At 36.7% G+C, this 24,919-nt stretch overlaps 1 protein-coding gene across 3 annotated transcripts; it reads right to left on the bottom strand.

The window, feature by feature from the left end:
* Positions 1 to 240: 240 nt before the first annotated feature.
* Positions 241 to 18,277, bottom strand: KERA (keratocan). 3 transcript variants are annotated; one of them, XM_057741048.1, is made up of 4 exons: positions 18,079 to 18,277; positions 6,961 to 7,011; positions 4,739 to 5,632; positions 241 to 780 (listed from the first exon to the last, which is right to left on the bottom strand). In XM_057741048.1, the coding sequence occupies exons 3-4, from the start codon at positions 5,622 to 5,624 to the stop codon at positions 605 to 607; spliced, it is 1,062 nt and encodes a 353-aa protein (XP_057597031.1). In that variant the 5' UTR covers positions 5,625 to 5,632; positions 6,961 to 7,011; positions 18,079 to 18,277; the 3' UTR covers positions 241 to 604. The 3 variants fall into 3 exon arrangements, with proteins under 3 accessions (XP_057597031.1, XP_057597029.1, XP_057597030.1); XM_057741046.1 differs by lacking the exon at positions 18,079 to 18,277 and adding an exon at positions 17,876 to 17,973; XM_057741047.1 differs by lacking the exon at positions 6,961 to 7,011.
* Positions 18,278 to 24,919: the final 6,642 nt, after the last annotated feature.

Genomic DNA, 24,919 nt, shown 5'->3' with positions numbered 1-24,919 from the left:
TATAAGAAATAGTAATGAACTAAAAATGACTATTGCTCTGTTATTTGGTATTAAATGACTAGCATTTTCTTGTTATAAAGTATTCAATGCATTTCATACCCATTCTTGAGCTAAATACCAAACTTATACTTACAAAAGCTAAACAACCTGAATTATTATTTCTTTATAATTATGATAAAGAAATCTCATTTTTTCATTTTCTCAAGAAATTCCTACCTCTTGTTAGATTGTTGTGTTTATACTGTGGATATAGTATCTGCATAAGCAATTTTGAACATTTGCAAACAAATATATCCTTTCTATTGCATAACAATGTATTTGCATTATTTGGTATTAGTAAGCTGTGAGAGAGACAGAAAGGAACTATCTTTGAGTTGATAAACTATCTTAACTCTGTGTCTGTTTTATTAATAAAAGAGAAGCAGGCTGTGCTACATTTCATAGGGAAAAGCAACTTTCAATAGAAAAAATAAGCTGTACAAATAAAAATGGTGGCCATAAGCAATTAGGAAAGTGATTTTTATCTTAAACCTATGAATTGTAATCAAATTTCACGTCAGAAATATGAACTCATTAAAGCAATTTTAGATTGATGAAGACGTGTTTAAATAATGACAGCCTGAAGGAGCCTGAAGCAGGTCATTAAATCCATCGGGATTGGTGTTTCGATTTCATTTCCATCCAGACGGAGGTAGCGAAGATGGGGTCCATAACTGAAGAAATCTTGTTCCGCAGGCAGTGTGATAGGAGTGGCAGGACATATTACAGAGACGTTCACATCTACAGAGACAAAGAGAGCATGAATGAATGAACTGGAACATAAGAGACTAAGGATGGGAAGACCAAGAGCTATTACAGTAGTCCTATGGAGGGTCTAGTGGCCTGGTCTATGAAAGTGGCAGAGACAAACCCTCTTTGTTTAAGTTAGAAGTTATGCATATCTGTTTTATAAAAATAACCCTGATAAAATGTGCAATGTACACATAGTCATCTCAGTCCATATTTTGCTATACTTAATACAGAGCACTAGAAAGGACATATTGTTAAAAGCTGTGATGGAAACAGAGGTGTATAAGATATATCACTTGTTTTCTTCCTTTAGCTGGCCAGATAGGGCATGATTCAATTATAGTAGAATGAGAAAAGTCATATTTAGGCATTAGAGGTAGAAACAATGGCTCAGAGTTAGTACTGAAAGAATGGATAGGTGTATGGGTGGATGGATGAGTAGATGGATGCGAAGGTAGAAAATCAGTCTATTATTAGAGAAAGTGCTTGAAAGTTACTTTAAAAATGCAAACACTCAAATTAGTAGTGCATGATGAGAGTTTTTCTTAAAGTACAATTAATATGACTTTATATATGTGATACTTGCAGAAAACAATCTTGAATTTCCATACTAAAGTGTGCTTAATTGGAAAGGAAACATTTGCCAAGAATTGAATTACAAAGATTCAAGCCAGGAAATATCCTGTCAGCCTTTTCACATGGTTAGGATGTGAGAAATCGTGCACCTGCCTTGGATCAGAGCCCTTGGCATCAACGTCTATACTGAAATTTAGGAGCATTCAGGAGAGAAAGCCTGTTAAACCAGCAAAATTCTGACAAGTGTGCATAATAGCTGATCTCAACCATGAATCCATGTAATCCCTTCAAATCCTATTTTGAAACTGTTTTGGGCAAGAGATCTTCCCTTAGAAGATAAGACCTACCTAACTTTGGCAATGACCTTCTTTTTGTGTCCTGTTGGTGCCCACTGACTTGTACTGAAGGATTTTATGCTTACAGCGAGGGTGCTTTGCTCGAATCTTATGCCACTTTGTGAATTCAACCTGCTAAAAATAATGACTTGTATTTTATTAAAAAAATTGTGTTCAGTGTATTTTTCTTCACACATATTATCACCTTATCATGACATAGCCTTTATTGGGCAACATTATTATTCCCCCTTGGACATTGCTGAAATAGTGGTTCAGATGAAACAGTGGTAAGGTACTGTGCACCAGGAATTTCAGCAAATAAGTGGCAGAGCTGAGTCCCAGCCTGGTCCTTTTCCTACTACACAGGGTCCCTAGCCTACTGGAGAGATTATGTCCTTTCTGATGTATCGCCTATCCTTATCACCCTCATGACCCATAATCCATGCATGTGTGAATAAATAGAATATAAAAACAAGTGTTCTAAATTTAATTATATTTTCATAAATTATAATGTTTCTGAGAGTATCAAGAAGTAACTTGTTTGCATAGATAACATTTTTGTCAAATTTAAAGTTCCCTAAAATGTTCAGGAGGAATAAATATTTCCACCATTTTGGATAAGAGAAGTTCACTGTCCTATAAATTCTGACAACTCTTCAAGAGGTATGTTTCGTGGAAATCACTTCATTAGCAACTGGAGTAGGTTCTGTGGTAAGAAGCACTAAGTACTTTAGCAGTTATAACACAGTGTGATATAATGGGGAGCCAAGAACTCTTGCCAGGGAAATTCCACTTTTCCATTTATTTTCCTGGAATATAGAAATGACCATGCTTGATATCTACATTAAGACGCAAGGAAATCAATTTCTCTTTGTTAATCTGATTGCTGTGAAGATGATTCTTACCTCTATTGATAGAAATTTGTCTTAAGTCTTGTATTCCAGGAATTGAAGAAAAATATGCTATGATAATACTGTTGAAGTGGGAAAAAACACCTAAAATGGGAAACGTTAGGCTCAGGTCCTGGCTGTTATCCTTACCCTTTGTCTTTGGGAAAATATCCTCGTCTAGTTGAGCCTCAGTTTTTCTCTCTTCAGAAATTCCTAATAATAGCACACAAGGTTCTTTTGAGGATTAATCTGTGGTTCTCAAAGTGTGGTCCCTGGACCAACAGCATCAGTAATACCTGGGAACTAGACTGTTAGACGCCACCCCAGACCTACTTGGTCGGAAATCCAGAGGTGGAGCCCAGCATCCTGTGTTTTATAAGCCCTCCGGGTGATTCTGATGCATATTAAGGTATGAGAATGATTGGAAAATAGAAATATATGAGAAAACTTTGAAAAAAAATACTCTCTAAAATGAGTGGAGGAAGAACAGAGTCCTTCTCTTCTTTGTGTAACTTTGTATAACTATGTGAGTAGGTAGCATAGGTGCCCAACTATGTGTTGAATTTTGCTACCTCACTCCTGAACACTCTGGTTCTCAAATTCCCATTTCAGGGGAATCCCCAATTCACAAACAGGGCTCTAGTGGATCCCTCTAAATTACTTCCTACACCAAATATCTATGGGACTTTTGTTGTCAGGTAAGGAATACACATGCAGAAGCACAGAACTTTCATCAGAAAAAAATTACATTTATTCAGGTTGATGTTGGCTGCTCTACTGTTTGATGCAGTGCAACGGCTATAGCTATTAACATTTTTTTCCTGTTGCATCTTTTGCTTTAACTACAAGATTAAACAATGTATCTCATCACCATGGAAAAAATCACTGCTGTGGCAGCAGCCTGCTCCTTAGTTGCTGGATTTTATGCTCAAGTATGCTGTTAGGAAAAAATAATAATAATAATTATATATATAACTGAAGAATACCCAGTGCAAAAATAGTCTATTCTTATAGGTTGGATATTTATGTAATTATTTGCTTAAAGAAAAGTTTAGTGAGTACTAAGCAGGCAGTGCAACCTTCTGACAATTATCTGTGTTATTTTCCTACAAACCATCCAACTGATTCTCACTTTAGGAATGTATTTTATAAGGTTGTTTCAGAAGCCTCCTCAAGATTATCTTCCTAAAGGGCTTGTACTAGGGTGGAGCACACATGGATACTTGCCAGGCTGTTACCATCCCCTGTAGCTGGACCAAGATACTGTCCACTTCTATGTCTCAGGCATAATTGTGAGGACGTCAAGTTTGCCTTTAATGTCTCCAGCCCCTTCTTTCTATGATCACTTCTTCCCTTCATGGCACCTCTGCCTCCAAGGCACTTTGCACTCATCTCTCTCTTTCTTATCAAAAGCTATTTTCAGGAAAGGAGTGGGAATTCTACCTTGTTGATGGCCATTCGTCCTAAGGAGTTGCCAGCTTCCAGGGACATTTGTTTCACTTTTCATTGAGCAAAGCCTTAAAGTACAGTATTGGTTCCCAATGCATGGTCTCCAGAACAGCAACCTCAGTATCCCGTAGGAAACTTGCTAGAAATGAAAAGTCTCAGGTCCCACCAGACCTACTCAATCAGAAACTCTGTGATGGGACCACCCATCTGTGTACTCTCAAATGTGAGAAACCCACTGATCTAAAGCAGAAAGTCTAATTAGGGTGATTGTAGGCATCAGCTGTCCTGTAGGTATTGGGACAGAGGTCCCTTCCTGATACCTCTTAAATCATATCCCTCCTGTTACTATTCATGAGGTTGTTTGTGCCTGGTATACTTTCTTCAATAAGTCTGCCCACTGAGGCAGAAATATCAGAATCTCTTCAGAGTAAAAGAAGATAGAGACATTTAGTTTCTCCAACAGGTAATAGCCCTCTGTAGATTACTAAAATCCACTTTTCAATCTGCAGTTTGAATATTTGAACTTCTTGGTTCATTGACACCGTCTGTGAATAGACAAAACTTGAACATACACTGAAAAATTCTAAGGGCATGAGAGTTGGCAAAAAACGAACATTATTGATATTCTTAAAGAAGATATAGAATAACTTCAATAACCATGAATGTTTTAGTTAAAGACACCCCCTGACGGTTACTTACTTTTAATTTTGTTATGATCGAGGTGAAGGTGCTGCAGATGAGCACTGATTTTGGGGACCTTTGTGAGTTGATTGTGAGACAGTTGGAGATCTAGAATTGATGATACATTAAAACCACTAGAAGGGAGGCCAGCGTCTGATATTTTGTTGTAGTTGAGTCTCAGGAAGGCTACTTTAGGAATCACATTAAAATAATTTTCTGGTATTCCTTCAATGGAATTGTTATCTAAAAACAGCTGCATTGTATTGGCTGGTAATCTTGGTGGCATATTCCTTAGGGAGTTTTTAGCCATATTTAGCTGCATGAGGTTCTTGAGTCCTTTAAAGGTGTCTCTTTGAAAGGCATTGTCTAATAGTTTATTGTGCTGCAGGTCAAGGAGGGTCAGATTCTCCAGGTTGCTGAAAGTCCCTTGAGGAATCCTGGACACCTTGTTTCTAGCTAATTGTAATTGTTCTAAACTCCTTGGCAATGGAGAAGGTACCTCCTCTAGCTCATTATCTTCCAGAAATAAGAAAAGCAGCTTCTTCAGTTGGCTTAGGGCTCCTTTTTCAATTCCATAGTTGGTTATTTTGTTCTTGTTTAGATTTATCCATCTCAGCTGGGTGGCATTCTCGAAGGGCTTCTCAGGAATGGTTTCTATCAGGTTGTTTTCAAGATAAAGATACCAGATCCTTGACGGTATAGCAGGGATTTCTTTGAGACCCCGGTTTTCACAGTACAAAGAAGTAGGGAAGCTGGGGGGACAGAAACATTCCCTGGGGCAATCGAAGTCATACACCATCCAGTCCTCTGGATCAGTTGCCTCATAAACCTGTCTCACACTTCGAGTCCATACAGTATCTGTTATGAATAACATCCAGATGATGAAACAGATTGTGGTGGCCATTATAATACCTAGAGTAAGGGATACGATTGTTACACATTTAAAGATCTTGACCTGTAGATAACTGCATGCCCCAAAATGATAGATAGACATTGCTTTTTGGGGTGGGGGTGGGGGTGGAGGGAAGGTAAAGACATGTCAGCATTTTATACACAGTTATCGACGAACACCCATCTATTCAGTGGGCACTAACTGCAAAGCATTTTTGCGAACACTGAAACTGACTCACCAACTTGTAACTTTCTGGTTTTAACTCAGTCACAATGAAAACTGAGAAAGAAAAAGCCAATTTTAGGAACTCTAAGTGCTTTTCCATTTCAAGCTATTTAATGCAAGAAAGTTAACTGAAACCCAGAGCTGAACACGAGTACAAAAAAGTGATCTTTTAATAACTCAGATTTAGAGTCTATGTTGTTCTTAAGAAGTAAGCATGTGCTTTTACTTTTACTCCTAAATGAACAGAACATCTGGATGAGATTTCCCAGGCTCTTTGGCCCTTGAACCAAAGAAATAGCGAGATCAGAGAACGTTTAGCAGTTTTTTGTGAAGGAAGGTTTTAGGATTTGAAGAAAAATGTGTGATTAATCTCTTGCTCTGTTGCTCAACTTCTCAGGTAAGTTTTATCTTGGGGGTTTAGGGAAAGTCTTCTAATATTTTAAGTACAGGATCAAGTTGTTTAGCCAAGAAATTTGGATTATGAAACTCTCTCTAAATAGATACAGGTATAGACATTGATACAGATATATGTCACACTTACATAAGTAAGTAGTGTTACTATGGTTGATAAGAAACAAAACAAAATAAAGAACATGCTTAGGATACAGGTGGATCTCCATATTTTCAGTATGGCTGCTAACAGAGCAAAGATTAATGCTTACTGATATGTGATACATTTAAAAGACATAAACTCTCCCCGTTGTAGTTTCAACAACGTTATGGGAACAAAGAACTATCCTAACAGGAAAAAAATATATATATATATCTATATAACAGTAACATTCTGACCAAGGTATATTTAGTTCAAACACTTGGTAATAAAGACCAAATAAATTTTACTGATTCCTTAGGAAAAGATAAAATCAGCATCATTTAGAAATGCTGATCTTTCGATTTTGCCACTAAATCAAGGGAAATGAGAAGCACAGGGCTGCTTCCACAAGCTGTCAAATTTCTTGCGATTGCAGAATGCTGCTCTGGTCATCTTCCAACAGAGACACATTAAAACATTATTTTTTTTTTCAGGATAGGGATTTGCCTTAGTTATTGAAGCTGTAACCCTGCCTCTGATGAATCATAACTTTGAATTCTTAAGAGTTTTGAAAAGTGTAAAATAGTTTACCTTGCTGTCCAGGAATGTATCGCTGAGTCCTGTGTCTGGATCTGAAGTTTGCTAAAATCAGTTAAGGAGGAAAAACAGAGAAAAACCAAAACAAACAAACAAAAAACACTTTGACTAAAAGAATTTGCTTTTATTTTGTTCTGTCAAGGCTCCTATGAGAAAAAATAAAATCGCCTCTGACCAGTCACTATGAACACCTTTGATCTATTGTTTGCACTTTGCCAGAGCTTCAGAACACCGCTTACCTCAGTTTTCTTGGATCTTCTTCTTCCCTTTCTATTGGTCACTGCTCATTCATGGTAATGGATTGACCCAGGCTCCACTGTCGTGCTTTTATGAATCCTCCCTAATATATATGCATCCATGGCGCCAGCTTTAACCCCTCCAACAACCACAGCACCTCAGTACCTAGGCAGCCCAGCCCCGGAAATTCTGACTTTAATCTCAAGAACCTCTAACAAAAAGTCAGCGCAATTTTCACTCTGAGTTCACAGTCCCAAAGATATTGTAATGCACTGATCTAACAGCAAGAAACTAAAAGCAGTTTTGATTTCAAGTATGAGAGAGAGATTTTAAAGCATTTTCCCCTAGATGATCTTTTTTAAAAATTGGATACAAAGACGTAAAGGCCAATGTTTGCTGTTTATATGGGAATATCTTATTCATTTACTTGTGTAAAACACATGCTGGGATTCTATTTAGATATGTTGTTTTTGATCAAGGGAAAAAGAGGTAGAAAAATAGATTTGAAAAGTTTAAAAATGAAATCTGGAAAGCTCTACCTGATGTTAGCACTAAATATGGTGTTATGCTTTGTTTTATGGAAATAATTTTTGTGTCTCTATTTCATATTGGGAGCTTTATTCCAAAGAATTATTAAAATGACATTTTCTTCCCTCCTATAACAGATGTTTTGCATTTAGGCCATTACAGGACATTCTGTTGTACTGTTCTTTTTTTCTTTAACATATAAGTTTAAGACAATATGTCTTCTAATTCTTGTATTTGAAAAAAAAAAGGTTATGCCTCTTAAGGAAAGACAACATTTTTGAAAATCTCATTTTCATATATGATCCTGTTAATTGATTGTAATCATTTTGTTTTTCAAAATCTACCTTATTCTGAGAAAAGGAAGTTGTATTGATATCACGCATTCAACACTGCCCACAGAAATATTATCAAAGATAGAACACAGTGAAGAGGGGAGAGCACTGGACTCAAAAAACTTTTTCTGAACCACCTACTTCCTTTCTCCTAAACACAGTTTTGTCATCTACAACATAGCGCTGGATGACCTCATAAGGTTGGCCCTTGTTTGTTGATAAATTATTAGGAGATGTTAGCCTTTCTGTAGCATTAGCCCCTACACTCTCAACTGGAAAAATACCTTTAATTTTAAGGGCTTTGATAGCCTCAGATCTAATTCAGATACTATCTCTTCGTAGCCCAACAGGTACACTCCTATCATATTTTATGAAAAAATTCCAATGTTATTTGCTTTTGTCACAATAATGATCTCTCTCAACTGCAATTTTCTCTTTTTTTTTCTAAACCCTCAGGAGATAAACAACAGATGATCTCCAAATCTGCACGGTCCCCTTTAGTTACTCTCTTATATCTTGATTTTCTTTTTTAGCCAAGCTTATTTTAGTCATTTCTTAATTCTATTACACAAATGTTACTACATGTCCACTGTAGGAAAATTAGAGTCGTACACTGGCTGTGTCCAATCTCCGCTCCCTGCTCACCATTCCACCCATGATTCACGCACCAAAATAGCATTTCTAATCCCTCCGCTTCCCTCACATTGTACTGACAAAAAACCCCGCAACAACCTTCATATTTACTAATCTAGTGAAGTCTTTTAGTGTTTCGCCTACTTGACTTGTGACTTTGGCAATGCCGGCCCACCCCTTTAATGAAATGTTTCTCAGGCTATATTCTCTCCTAGTTTTTCCTCCCCTTTCCTTGTGACTTCTCTATCTATATTCTGAAGCTCTCTGTTTCCTCTAACAGTTTTTTAAAAAGTGTTTCTAGCATTTAAATCTCTTTGACATTCTAAGATCTCAAAAATTTTGAAATGATTCCAAGATTTCCAGCAATCCCTCTATAATGATGACTCGTGGGGCTCTTTCTTCAATCCAGCCTCTGGAAGAAAACCTGCACTCCAATGTGTGTATCCACTTACTTTCTAGACGTCTCCTGTTGCAGGTCTCACAGCCAAATATCTAAAATGAAATTCACTATCTCCCTTTAACTGCTCTTGTCACTTTATACTTTTGAGTGACACTGTCATCTTATTCAGTCTTCTAAACCAGAAATCTGGAAATCATTCTCAACTCTTCCATCTCATTTTGTGAGCATACAACAGCAATCCCATCTTAAGGACCCAGGGAGACATGATATAAATAAAAATTGACCATCTATGATGCTTGCTGGGTTTGGTATCATTGTTTCCAGACTAAGACATAGGATGTCTTCCACTGCTAGTATAATCTCTGTTTGTCTGTGTCTTGACTTTTCCCATAACAATTCCATCTACCCTTCTTTGATTACTGATTCCTGGAGGATGGGGACTTAACTCTTCATTAGGAACTGCTTAAATGGAAGCTCAATAAATTAACACAATGGTACAAATATCTGAATCATACTAATTATTATAAGAATTAATGGAAGACTCTGTCCAGTCTTATATGACTCTGCTAAGAGGGAAAAATGAAGCCTAACATATAAGGATGTGGCTTTGGCATTATCTTTTTAATGACAGACTAATTCTTAGAAGTCCATGGGGCTTTGGACATGGTAGGTATCCAATAACTATTTACTAAATGAGCAAATGAACAAATAAACACATAGGGCACATTTATCATTTTGATAACTGATTTTTTTAATCAGCATAACTACTATGTGAATAGAAACAGTGAAGAGCCTTCAAAATATGGTAACAAAAAATGTGAGTTAGAGTTTTCCTGTTGCATCTTACTAGCTGTTTGAGCAGCACAGGTTATTTAACCATCATCAGCCTAAGGCTACCCATGACACACTTGCTATGACGACTATGAAGGGTTGTTTGAAAATCAAAGAAGATAAGGAAGGTGAACATGTCAGATGGCCCAGGAGTTTCTTTCAGCAGAGACTGTAATAGTCGGTATCTTGGCCTCCCTCAGAGAAGTCCTAGAAACTTGAGATGGAGTTAAGGTCTTGTTGACATAACCTGTTTTCCTTCTGTTAACACATTTTGATGTTTCCTATTTGCTAATCTTGCTTCCACTTCTTAGTAAAAGAGGATGTTTTGCTAAACTGTCTTAGACTGGGGAATTTGTCTTGTTACATTCCAAAGGATCCTTGACATTTCAAAAAGAAGGCAACACATGAGGGCATAAAAGACACAAAGCCCTGGAAGAACTTCAAATTTGTTGGCACAGGTATTGTTTAGCAATAGTTGGACTATTAGGTGCTCCCAGGACCCATGTTTTTGTCCAACTAACTGTACATTTGCTAAGAGAAATAATTTTCTGTTCATAGATCAATTTTAGCCTATTTAAATACTGTCAAATAATTTAAAAATATAAAAGGAATCCATTAAAATATATAGCTGACACATGTATATACATGTGTATTTAAATTTTTTTCAAAATAATACATTTAAAATATAGTAAGGACACACTTAAAAGGTCAAAATTACTACAAAACTGATAATGAGCTAAGCAAGCCCCCACCCCCCACCGAATTCCCCTCCCGAGAGCCCATTGTTTGCAACTCTATTATGGACTTCTTTTAATATTTACTTCAGTATTCTTGCTTGTACTTTTTGTTTAACTTATCCATTTGAAACACCAATTATTTTCTTATTAGGTGAAGATTTAACGTATTTGCTCAGTCCCACTCTTACCCCCCCCCCCGCAACCATGATTCCTTCCAATAACTCCTAATATATGTATACCGCAAACTTTGATTAAATATTTACTGCATGTTATCACACAATATAAATATTGTTTACTGCTGAAGAAAACAGTGCAAATTATTTTAATTTGTTCATTGTATTGCACTTATTTGCCATATATATATATATGATGTTCTCTATACATATATATCTATGTCCCTAATATTTTCCAAAACAGAATTATTTCTCAAACAGAATTATAAAACCATTTTGGAAATATTTTGCACCCAGAGGGTAGGGGTAACATAGTGTGCTGGTGAAAAGTCAGTTCTGCTTTGGTTTGAATAAATCTCTCTTATTTACTGGTTGCGAAAAATTGAACAAGTATTTATCTTTACCTTAGTCTTCTCATCTGTAAATTAAGGATAACAATAATGTAAGTAATTATATTAATAACACCCCCTCATAGGGTTGTTATGAAAATTAAATGAGATGATATTTTTAAAGCACTTAGAACATGGTAAAAGTGAATGAATAAAGCTAGAAATATTAAGTGCACTTTTTTTCTCCTGGGAGATAGTTCTCCTGGAGTTCCATATCCTCCTACTTTAATCTAGTTTGCTTGCTGTTGTAAACCAACCTAAGCAAATTTGGCAAATGATAATTTTTAAGTTCTTTATGGCACATTTCAGTGGTCTCATAGTTAATGCTGGCTCTAGGAATCTTCCCCTACAATCTACAAAAAGCTGTTTCGTTTGATGAAAACAAATTCAGTTCAATTGTATTTTACATAATAGGCCTTTATTTTGCATCCAGCATTTAAAAAATTCATGAAGTGAGTCTCCATTATAAGTTTTCTTCAAGTGTTAACTAAGCTTACCTAAGGTGTCAAAAACTAATGCAAATTCAATATCTTTTAATAACCTATAATGGAAAAGAATCTGAAAAAGAATAGACCTGTGTATATATGTATAACTGAATCACTTTGTTGTACCTCTGCAACTAACACAACATTGTAAATCAACAACACTTAAAAACAAGAAACAAAAAAATAACAGCAAAATCAGCTGTCTGACAAAGTGCTATCTTTTAAAGTACATTTATGAATAATAGATCCCTTGCTCTCTGGGCCAGTGGGATTGTCATGGTCCTGGACTTCCTTCACCCATCTCCTGGGTTAGATCCCTTGTTACTTTCTGAATCTTGTGTTCTGTTCTCTCTTGGTTAACTCCACAGCATTGGGGGAACACAGTCTCTGATCATTTCCTATGCACCTGAGTTACTTCTCTCTCTCTCTCTCTTTTTTTTTGTGAACTCACATTTATAAAATGCTTACTCAGCCCATTCGCTTAACTGATATTTCGACTAGATACAATTCTAATTTGAAATAATGTTCCCTCCAAATTTTGAAAATACTCAAGAAAGTGATTGTCTTGTTGCTTCTTGAGTTGAAATGGAAAAGGTTGATAAAACTGTAATTTTCAGTTCTCAGAATGTGACCCTTTTTTGCTCTCTTTAAACTTTTGAGGTTTTCCCTTCATCTTCAGTGTCTGAACTATTACAATATGTGTTGAGAAGGTGTATCTCAGTCACTCACTGGGTACCCAGGGAGTCCCTTCAATCTGGAAATTCATGTCCATATGGTCCATCAATTTTCTTCTATTTTCCTTTTTTGAAAGTCTTAGATGGTGCACCTCCTGGTTACAGATCTTTGATCTCTTCTATTTCCATTATCAAAAAAAAATTTATGCTCTAACAGATTTCTTTAATTTTGTCTTCTTTAAAATTTCTATATCATATATCATGTATTTACATTGGAAACTTGTTCTCTGGTTGTTCCCTTCCTAAAGCATTCCTTTTTTTATGTAATTACTATCTCATCTCATTTAAAATGAGATTAAAAATGACAAGGTTTTGATAGCATTGTGAGATTTTTCTGCTCCCTGCAAGAATTTTATTTCCCTTGATATCTTTTTTCTTAGCTGATTTGACCTATAGAGGTATTTCATATTGGAAACGTTCCTCACATATCTGATGGTGCTTTGCTGAATTTTGATACTTAAGAGGAAGCACTAACAATCTAACTAGAAGATATATGAGAATCAATAGCACTTGTCAGCCAATGATCAGGTATTCTATCTCTCTTTTTTATATATATTATACACACACACACACACACACACACGTTGAGTATTGGAAAAGTCAAAGCCTATTCTTAGTGTACTTTTTATAACTTTGATTTTTTTTTATTAATACTGCTAACATGAATTTTTTAGTTGTGACTAAATAGCAAATACACTTCCATGCATAGTTTAGCTTTCGTATATGAAGCATCCTGAGGCTATGCTGTCCAAAATTTATCTGAAACTAGTAGCAAACTCTGTCACTTATAAGCTATTTATGTTTTGATTTGACTTTGATATTTATGACTCTCTCTGGTGCCGGTTCCTCTAAGACTCTACAAGAAGACTTTCAATACCTAATCAAAAAATAAAAATGAAAATATCTCTGTAATTCTTGGGGGAGCTCTGTTACCAACCACCCAGAACCAATCTGCTCTAGAATTGTACTCCTCCAGCTTCTCAAGCTCTCTTCATTTCTACAATGTTCCACCTTAGCACAACCGACCTTCAGAGGATACTAAGATAACGGGAAGTGAGCAACTTGAAAGCTAATTAGTTTAAAACTCACCTCCAAAGCACTTCAGAAGAGGTCTCTTACAAGACGGCATTTCATCAGAATAGTGAGAACTAGACTCATAATGTCTGCAGTATGTTGAGGAGATCCATTGAGTCACATATGTGTTCTGGTTCTCCTTAGCTTCTTATCAAACTGCCCTCCCAGGGCAGCCTGGTCCGACCTACACTGCTGCCGCATGTCACTCTCCATTGGTTTCCTCATATCATATAATGTCGATTATAATTTAATCGCGTTTATACGCTTCTCAATCAGCCGGTCATAGAGAAAGCTGCCGTGAGGTCACAAGTGGGACTGCAGGGAAGGGACAGCAGTGCCACAAGCCTGGGACCTATTTGGCTGCATTTTCATTTATATCATGTGCTGGCCAAATCTGCACTACTGAGCAACTCAGATTAGGCTAGCTAGATCAGATAATACTATATCTATGAGGAGTTAACATCAAATTGTTGTTTAGCCTCCCCTTGGGTTCAGTTCCTTAAAAGGACGGTAATTATTTGCTAAGTATAAGCATACCCTTGCTTTGGAAAGCTAGGGGTTTTATTCTCTTATTACGGCTTACCACAGGCTACACATAGTAACTTGACCTCCTATATACCCTGTAAACATCATTTAATCTGACGAGTGAAAGGTAGCAGAATCACTGAGACCTCAACTGTCTGGAGAGCCTTCTCTTGCCATGGGACAAACTCAAATCTTATAGCTTCTCAGCACCAGACTCTCATGTAGTAATATGTGGCCTCCAAAATTCAAAGAGACTATCCATGTCCCTAGTGGTCATGGAGACGTGGTTCAGCAAATAGTCCTCACTTTAGAGAGCTAGCCCAACTTTCCTTAGGCCTCTTATCTTTTTAATAAATCAGTAACTTGACAGCCCAATAGTCTTCTATTATATTTGGCTCCAATGCGCTGGCATTCAAGAGTCTAATTAATGTATCTAGCTAATAAATTTACCCTCAAGTTTGTGTCACACGATGAGCTGTGAGATGGTATTTCTGCAGACTAGAATGGGGTACAAAGCCAAGGCGTTAACACAATCCAGAACCAGTATGGCAAAATTATGTTACTGTTCCTGCCTGGTGAAAGAAAACAGACTGCTTCTAGTAATTTTGTTTATTGGAATAGAGGAGAAAGACATTTTTCAGATCAGTTGCTTTATACAAAGTACTGAGAGCTCTAATGATTTGGACCCCATATGGAACAGCAGTTGCAACAGAAGTTGCCATCTAATTAAACTTTGGAAAATCCATTTTTATCTTCTCAAACTCTCCTTCCACTACTAAACACAAGTGGGAATCTGCTGAGGATCCTTAGCCCTGCACTCCTACGTCGTTAAAGATGGCACTCATATTCCTGATTTTTATTGACGCATTATTGCTATTAATTTAATATTTTTATAGGAGTAGAAAGCTCTGCAATGCACAACTTTTGTAGGAGTAGAAAGCACTGCAATTTTCAACTTTCCAATCAGAATGTTCCTTTTTCATGGGTTACAGAGCTGATGTGAGAAATCCATCACTTTTTGAGGTCATCTATTGCAGCTATACAAGAACTTGGGACATGAATATGGGAAAGGATAAAGGTAAATTCTCCATTTGTCATTTTAACATCAAAAAACCCTCACCAGTGGGCTGCAGAAGTGTCCTGTGTCCCCAGAAGTTAGTTGTGTTTCAAAACCGTATTTTTTTCCCACAGGGCACAATTACTTTGGTAATGAGCTCTGATTCTTTTAGGGGAAGACTAAGTTTAAAAAAGAAAAAGAAAGAAAAGAAAAAAAAATGGTAGCACACACTTGAGATATCTTTGCAAAGTACTTATTTAAGACAAGATGCCCTCTCTTTCATTCCCGTAGCTCTCGGTCCGTGATTTAAATAAGTTTTAAAAATTCAGTGGAGGTTAGAAATTCCATATCATATGTCATAATGGCTCACCCAAGGCTCAGATGAGCAGTTCTGGTGGGTTATTAATTTCACAAATCAAATAGCTCCACAGAGAACTTCACATCTCTTTCATTCCCAGAAATCTAAATCTCAACTGGGTGTTAAGTTCTTTTTGGATCAGACTGTTCTGACTTTGTACTGATCCTGGTATCTATTAATGGAAAATGTATCTGTTTTACTCATTGGTAGTTAAATGACACTTCATTATCTCTTCCCCTCCAGATTTGCCCTTTGTCCCTGAAATCACGGAATCAATTTTCATTGCTATGCTTTCCACCATCAGTCCATGGGCATCACTAGTGTCTTTTTAAAGATACTGGTATTCCCCTCTCCAATATATGTCTCAATTGATGAAGATGGCTGCATGGATTAGTCATAATAAAAACTCATTTTATCATATAATATAAGAATTCCATTTTATGAAAATTTTGATTTTGTGCTTCTATACTATACCAAGGAATCAATTTCACTTCATGTAGCTTCTATTGGAGCTCCATTTTGCGGTAGGTGTTTCAGCAAGCAGACTCCCAGCTGCTTAAACTATGTTAATAAATTCACAGTGTCTGGAAGTACACTCATATAACTAAATTCAGCTTGATTTAACACTATCATTCTCTCTCCTTGGTTGAGTACCTTCAGAATCCATCCATCTTTTCCAATACTTAGCCAATATAAGTTAGGAAATTCCTGTAGTTCATTTACAGTAGTATTTTCATCCCTAGATTTTACTTTCTAATTGATACCCTATTGCTCCCTCTTATTGTAGGTGTGAATCATTGAAGGCTAAGAAGAATGGGGCATGAAAAGAATAAAGTCCTTCTTAAAGTGAATGCCTTGAGTTGAGGAGCTAGCTGCATCTTCAAAAAGGAAGGAATTGCTTTACAAATCAAGGAGTGTGGGGCTCTTCCAGCAAACAAAGGAGGTTCAATGGGGATGGGAATAGCCAGCATGCCTTCTCATCTGTATCCTATTATCTAATCCCTATGCCAATTCTTGGGTGGCCCTCTTTTTCCAGATCAGTGTTCTAACTCTTTATAAGGAGACAAGAAATAATTAAAAAATAACTTTATAAAGCCTCTATCTTTCAAGTCCCAAACTTGAGCTGAGAATTTGGGGAGTTGAACTTGTCATTGTCTCTTGTCCAGCTGTTCTACAGGCCTTTAGAAGCAGCCGTTCTGCCCTTCAGTCCTGTTTCATGCCCTTCATACTTTCCTGTGACAATAGCTATACGGTAAGTCCCCCACACATGAACCTTCAGCTTGTGAACTTTCAAAGATGCAGACGTGCGTGACATCCCCTGTATGCCAGCTGTTGTACTGTACTACTGTATTTTTCAAGGTACTGTACTGTAAGATTAAGAATTTTTTTGTGTGTGTTTGTTTTTTATGTGTGTACTATTTGTGTGAAAAGTATTATAAACCCATTACAGTACAGTATACTATATAGCCAATTGTGTTAGCTAGGCTGTTAACTAGGTTAGTTACCTAGGCTAACTTTGTTGGACTTATGAACAAGTCGGACTTACTAATGCACTCTCGGAATGGAACTCATTTGTATGCAGGGGACATTGTCTGTTTTTTTCAAAACCTTACCCTCAGGAAATGTGTCATTTCCGGTAACTATACAGGTGACATGTCCCATTTTTACGGGTCACTGTCTTTCAAACTCTTATCTCTGAATAATTTCAGGGTTCTGACTGCCTTTTTACCTAAGCTATACAGATAAGCAATATGAATTCTCCACATTTCCCAGCAATCTGATGTCAATAATGGAATTCTGGTCTTGATATCTTTTTCTACTAGACTCCTAAGGCTATAAATACTAGATAACAATTTGGGGTGTTTTAACCAAAAGAAAAAAAAAAGGGTTTCTTTGAAAGTGATAGGTGGAATCACATAAATAAGAAGAAGCTGGATGAGTGAACTTGGAAAACAGGGAGAAGATAAGGAAGCTTTTAAAACTAGATAGAAATCACCTGGCCAGGAAGCATTACCACTATGCTGAACATCACTGGAACCAGAGGGTCTCACTGACAGCCTTCGCTGTGGGCCACCGCAGATAAACTCTACACCCAGAACAAGCATCTCCTTGGCTAAGCCTGCCACACGCTCGTCCCCGGCTGTATGAGGCTGGGAAGAGAAGAGATACTCGGGGGCTACTGAGCCCCACTAACATTATAATCAAGGGCAGTTTTCTACATACAAGACAAAGGTTTGGAGCTGGGACCGATGAAAATGTGACAGTCCTTAACCCAGGAAAATGTAATTGCCTGATTAAAAGCATGAACTAGACACTTTTCCGCACAGGAGGCTTCATGATTGTCCCATGCTTCCTCCGGGACTCTGTACTAATGGGTCCCCACCCTGCATACACAAGCCCTCTGCTATAGCCTTACCCAGATTTTTGCAGTCTTCTGAACTTACTGTATCTTCACTCCAAGCCTTGTTATGATGCTTGCTCAACCGAAATCCCCTTACCATCCATCCATTTGTAGAACACAGCACTCAAGTACAGCATCACTTCCTCAAGCAAGGCATTTAATATTTCCTGTGCCTCTCCTTTAGAAATAAGTGCATGCTCCTGTTAGAAACTACTTACCCAGTGCAGACTCAATTCCAGCTAGAACAATTTCTGATTGTTTCTCTGTCTTCTAGGCTACAAGTGTCTTGATGACAGGCAGTTTTTCTCCCCCCTTGGAACCTGATTGAAATTCCCAACAGATATTTATTGCAAACACATTTCTCTTTACATAACAACTTGATCAGGCTGAGGTGTGGTAAGCAGGAAGGCAGCCATTAGCAAGACTGTTCCTGCAGCAGGATCATCTTCTGCTGACGGGTGTGGCAGAGGCATGGCCCTTCCTTAGAAATTAAAGCGGAACCGAAATTTATTTACTGCCTGGTGGCGTGGAGCGCTCTTATTACAGCTTAACCCAGCCATCTCCCGTGTACTGTGAGGGTGGCAAATGTCAAGCAGCCTCCAGTTGTAATTCTGAGAAGGATCACTTTCATATGCTTTCTCCATGGCCCTGGACAGTGGACCTCAGAGACACTTGATTTTCCTGGAGACACAGGTTGGAGGCAGCAGGCAGAAGGAGTGGAGAGGTGATGGGGAGAAGGACAGGCGATTCTTTTTCTGCCTTTTTTCCCTCATTGACTAACAGCATTGTGCTGGTATATCATAGGTGCTCAATGGATGCTTATGTGATAAGGAAGAGAGATTAAATTTGGTCAATAGTTCTCACAGCCCTTTTAGTCCAATTTTAACTCCCTAACAAAATAATTTTAAGCTACCTGTCCCCTTGAATTTTAAGCATTTTAATTCTTAACTCTCCTCTCCATTGTGAGATTTGATTATAAAATATTTGTTGTTAATAATTAGCATATTTACCATTTATCTCAGGAATTTTCAGTTCTACTGATTATAACTACTCTCTAGGCTTGAATATTCCAATTAATTTCTTCCCTATGTATAGGTTTTGCCCTTTTTTCTTATTTTTACTAAATACTCTAGGCATTTAATAAAAGTTTTACATCAAAAATCACCTATGAATACATTTTTGTATTTTTCTCAAATTTGAAAATATATTAAAGCAAAATAGTTTTAAATAAAAACATTGCTGTAATAGTCTCCTCACTGGAGGGTAAAAATTTTTTTAAAGGCCAGCTAAAGATAATATGTAATTAAATGCTTGACACCAACTTCAACTATAAACAAGATTTCAGTGAGAACTGGAGTAAAATGGTTAGGCAAGCCTCCAGAATCAGACACCTAACTAGCTGTGACTTTGGGTCATTCACTCAGCCCTTTCCATTAGTAAAATAGAGGCAATGATGACATTTACCTCATTGGTTGTTTTGAAAATTTGGTATAAATCAATCTATAAAACACCTAGAACCCTGGCCATCATCAAAGATTCGCTTTTAATATCACTGTTATTATAAGGAATAAGAGCATCAGATTGCAAAAGGGAAAAGTCTAACTGGAGTTGTAGGGAAAAGCTGGTTCAAGACATGTTCCTTGGGGGACTTCCCTGGTGGTCCAGTGGGTAAGACTCCACGCACCTATTTGATCCTTGGCGGGGGAACTACATCCCACGTGCAACTAAGAAGTCTGCATACCATAACTAAGACCCAGCACAGACAAAATAAATAAATAAATAACAGTTTTAAAAAAATGTGTCTCAAGCACATCTTAATGAATCAGGAAACTGGCCTTCTATTTGTTTATTTAGCCAGAATTCAAGTATGACTGACCTTGTTGATTGTGCACAAAGTCCTCTCTTGTGTTTTGTTAATATTTGCACTTTTCACCATTTGCTTTTCTTGCACCACCCCTTATGAATCATATTTTAAGCTAATTAATGTACACCTTTTTGTTTGTATTTGTTCCTTTAAAATATGTCTTTATATGAATACAAATTTTAATTTATATAAATGTTATTGGTTCTATCTCACTGTTTCTTACTTTTTAAACCAGCAATTTCTTTCTATGATTCAACCTTACAATGTGTACATCATATCTACAGCCTGTAATTGAAAGCCTGACTTTTTTTCTTAGCAGATCTTCTTTTAGAAACAGCTAGGATGGGACTTCCCTGGTGGCACAGTGGTTAAGAATTTGCCTGCCAAGTGCAAGGGACATGGGTTCAACCAGAGTCCTGGAAGATCCCACTTGCCACAGAGCAACTAAGCCCATCGCCACAACTATTGAACCCACATGCCACAACTACTGAAGCCCATGCACCTAGAGCCCATGCTCTACAACAAGAAAAGCCACCACAATGAGAAGCCCACGCACCACAAGGAAGAGTAGCCCCTGCTTGCCACAACTAGAGAAACCCCGTGCACAGCAATGAAGACCCAGTGCAGCCAATAAATAAATAAATAAATTTATTAAAAAAAAAAAAAAAGAAAGGAAAGAAACAGCTAGGATGTTGTATAACAATGCTCTTTTCGTGTTCTTGGGGAATAATCATTCATGCTCCTGGCTAGAAACCACATCCGTATTTTCCATATTCGTAATTTTGGATGACTCTTTTTCTTCTGAAAGGATGCCATTCCTAATTGAGGCATCAAAAAAGAAATTATCTAAGAAACTCTAAGGGAAAAAAATGTTTGGTGCTATTGTTTGACTACCATAGCTAGAGTACTGAAGAAGTGTAACACAAACCTACTTTTACTGACCAAACCAAATAAAATGTTTGTTATTATATGTTTGGTGCCAGTGTATAGTAATAGAGATTCCAGAAACCACTGTGAATTTCATTTATTGAGTCTGAAGAAATAAACTGCTGTGGTGGTAATACAGCCAACCTTTCTTCACTCTCTATCTGCTAAATTAGGGAAGCAGAAGTAAAGCGATTGCAATTGTGTTGCGAATGCCTCAAACAAATGCCTTTTGTTCTTCATCCAATGGTTTTTAAGATACTTGCTAGTAGTCTGAAGGAAACATTATCAACCATTTTTGCATTAAAAAATCTCATCACTAATTTTGTACCTCTCAGGACCATACTGTTTTTTACAATTTTGTATATAGTGTAATTTCATTTCTTTTCCTGGTGAAAATACAAAGTAGTATTTAAATGAACAAAAGAGAAAGCAGGAAGAAGAATCTGTGTGATTCAGGGTCAAGAATAAAAAGACAGAATTTTCATTTATTTAAATTTTATTATGAATTACCTGTCAGTGTTCAATGCTTCAGGAAGTTCAAGGAGGATAAAGATTTTGAAATGGTCATTGTCTTTGGTCACTTACTTTGCTTGTAATTAGTCTAGAATTTGATGGCAGTAACTGATGGCCTTAACACAAGCTGTTTTTTGTGTGTAAAGAAAAACAATGTGAAAGATATGAATAGAAAGTAATATTGGGGAAAGTTTTTGATTATGTGGCTACTGGATCATGTTTTTAAGCCAAGAAATGTCACAATATTTCAGATTTAGATCATATCAACTCAAGTTTACAATCATTTACCTTGCTAAATGCTATAAAAGATACAAACAATATAGAAGAGATAGTCTACCCCACAGTTCACAAGAACTGAGATGTCAAACTACTTCCTCATCCATTTGCCAGTTATTCAGTCTCCCAAAGACTAATTTGTCTCAATAAAGCCACTCAAAGTGTCTGTGCCATAATTTGTGTTTAAGGCTATTATGAAATAATTATATGCAATAAGTACAAAATGTGTGCTAGGGTATTAGAGGAGCTTGGAATAAATCCTCTCTGAGACAGTTCTTACCTTTTATAATGGAAATGTCACACAATCAAAACTTTTCCTCAAATCCAATTCAAATAGCTGTGTTTCCTCATATTTGGCTTTTATACTATGAAAATTCTAGAGAATGATATCTACCATATCATTTTAACCATCTCTATTGATCTGAAGACCTTATTTCTAGAATTCTTAATATTTCAGTCTCTCTGTGCATATGAGAGACACTGTGTGTGTGAGATTGCTGTTAATAAAGATGGATTTACCTTACTAAACCAGTAAGGAAAGACCAATATGAAATTAAAATTTTATAAAAATTTACACTCTCTAATTCTGCCTGGGAAAACATGGCTGACTGAGCCACGTGAGTGAGCATAGGGTCAAATGACTGTCTGAAGCCCTTTGGAATTGTCTTTGCACACTTAAATCAAACTTAACACCTCAGCAAGAGGACTGATAGACATTGGATTTTCAAAATATCCTTTTCCTTGCTTCCTCAAACTACAGAAGAGTTTCTTTACATTTACCTCATTTACCTTAAAGTTGGTAGTGAGCTTAAGCATTTTGTTTATAAAGAGATCTGTATCCAATAAAATAAATTTTTAAAAAAAGTAAAAATTACACAACATTGTAAATCAACCATACCTCAATAAAAATGTCTTTTTTAAAAAAGAGATGTGTACCCAAAATGATACGATAGTTATTATTCTCACCTTTGTATATTTTCCATTATAATCAAAGTTATTCTTACATCTGCTTGGAATTTAGCTAAAGATAATTGTTATAGAGAAAAAAATTCAAGGGGAAAACTCAACAAGCATACACATTTTATAGAAAAGAATTCTTGTAAAGTAAAGCAAAGTTATTGGAATCTAAAGTGACTTGGCTAGGAGAACTTGCCACTAAGCATTTTTCCCCTCAGGTAGAGTATTACAGATTTTATTTGAAATATTATAAATCTAAAAAGAATTGGCCACACAATCCACTATACATTTCATGAATTTTGTCCAAGCCAAACAAATTCATTTCAAATAATATTTTCAGCCAAAGGACAATAAACATTTTCACTGTTAAATTCATTTTCAACTGCTCAAAAAGCCTCCAAGCTGTTGGCTTCATAAGTTGACAACTCACTCCCTACAATCATTTCTAGGATTTTAGCTCAAATCTATAAACTTTGTGCAAGAATATGTGACTTTTTTTTTTTTTTTTTGGCTTTTTAAGTCCTTTAATAGCTAACTGCATTGCTTTTAACTTATTCTCTGTATGAATATTAGGGAAAGTACCTCAAAGTAATTTTAAATACACACCTTACCCTTCTCTAAATTCTTAGAAGAACAATGATCTAAATTCAGATTTTAAAAATAACGGCTTCTATAAATTATCCAAAAAAGATTAAAAGAAGCATATTTTTAAATGAAGATTCCTTCTAGAAACTTTCGATATTCTTTCCATACCCTTACAAAGAGATTCTTAAAATTTAGAATCATCCAGGGAACTTGTCCAATTTTCACATTCCAAAGCTTTAATTTCAGAGACTCTGACTTAGTAAATTTGAGATAGAGCCCAGGAATCTGTACTTTCATCATGACTTCATCGTGATACTGATTCAGATTGTTCAAACAAAACACTCTGAAAATTTTTGCTCTCTATTTTTTTATTAAATTGTGATTCCAGATCTCGATCATTTTCTTTTCCCTTGTGCTTCCTAGAAGACCAGGGCCTACAGCAGATGTATTCAAAGCTGGGGAATATTCTTAGGCTTTATTATAATCAGTTGTTAAAGAGTTACTTAAGCTTGAAGTAGAGAGAACAGCATAGAATTTCACTCTGTCACCTCTGAAATATAGCCTTGTTGTCCTTTAAAATTTAGAACTTTCCATAGCTTATGAAAAGGGAGAGAAAAATAGAGAAACCTTGAATGCACACTCTGCCAATTGGCTGCTATGCCAATGTGGGGACTGTAATGAAAAACCTGCATGGTTTTCTTTCCATTTTCTCCAGATGGAATCTATCATAACAGCCCATTTTAAAAGCCCCTCAGGCAGGGAGGGGTGCACTGTAGACAAACTGTCAGCTCCAGCACTAACAGGATCCCTATTTCTAGGCATTGAATCTATCTCTTCGGAAACTTATAAACATCTTTACAAAAGATATTAATTAGTCTTTAACGTTAATTCATTCTGCTGGCTTCTTTGTTATCATGAGCTTATTCCCTCAGTGTAGAGAAAGGAAACTTGCCTCTTTTCCCACTGGTCCAGCACAACAGATGCTTTGGCGCAGTTAGCTGACATCAGTTACAGGTGGGAAGCCACCTTATGTCTATCCCCCAAGCCGAGAACACTTTTTGGTGAAAGTGTTACTCTCAGTAATTATTTGAATAAATGGGGATAAATACCTCTTCCATAGAACTCATCTTCCAAATAGGTGGAGAAGAGGTATGTAAATAAGTTTAATGCAAGATAAAAGGGGTATGTGGCATGGACAGTGAGAAATGTCATAGGGTTCAGATGAAGGAAAGAAGAAGGAAAAGAAAAGAAAGAAAGGAAGGAAGGAATAGAGGTGTGGGGGAGAGGGACAGACAGGAAGGAATTTCAGGGAAAGAGACTGTGATTTGATTTCATGATGGGAGGCAATGAGACTTTACAGAAAAAGTGGCATCTAAATCCCCTCTAAAGTGTTTGGACATGTGCATGGGAAAGTAAGATGTATTAAGAATACTGAGTGGTCAGACTAGGTCTCTAAAGGAGTGTTAGAATTTTTGCTGATATCACCTCAGCAGATACTACAGTCAATCAAGCAGTATTTAGCCAGGGATGTTCACTAAGGCATGAAATATAGGTTGGATGGAGCAAGAGAGCATGAAAACAGTTCTCATTGAGCACCTCAGAGCTTCTCTTTCTCCTTTAACACTTTAGAATTGGTGATGATAAGGATGCAGATTTCTTAGCCATGGTAGGTTTTTTCCATGAGGTTATGCTCAAAGTTCATCCCTGTCAATAATGTTGATTTTTATTAAAAATGTGCAATCTTCACAATATCTGAGAACAAGACCTGCATCACATTTTACAACCTAAGTGGTGATTTCGTATATTTTTATTTCTTATCAGATTTCTTTAAGTGATGTTTTGTCCCTTCTAGGAAGGTTCTACAAGGATCCATTCCTCAGAGACTAGGGAGAGAGCTGGGCTAGAGAATGGAGAGGTGGTGCTAAGAAATCAAAGAT

The sequence above is a fragment of the Hippopotamus amphibius genome, chromosome 7 (genome assembly GCF_030028045.1).
Source record: "Hippopotamus amphibius kiboko isolate mHipAmp2 chromosome 7, mHipAmp2.hap2, whole genome shotgun sequence".
Lineage (NCBI taxonomy): Eukaryota > Metazoa > Chordata > Mammalia > Artiodactyla > Hippopotamidae > Hippopotamus > Hippopotamus amphibius.
Note: the sequence above shows the minus strand (reverse complement) of the source record. Positions and strands in the feature narration are given on the sequence as shown.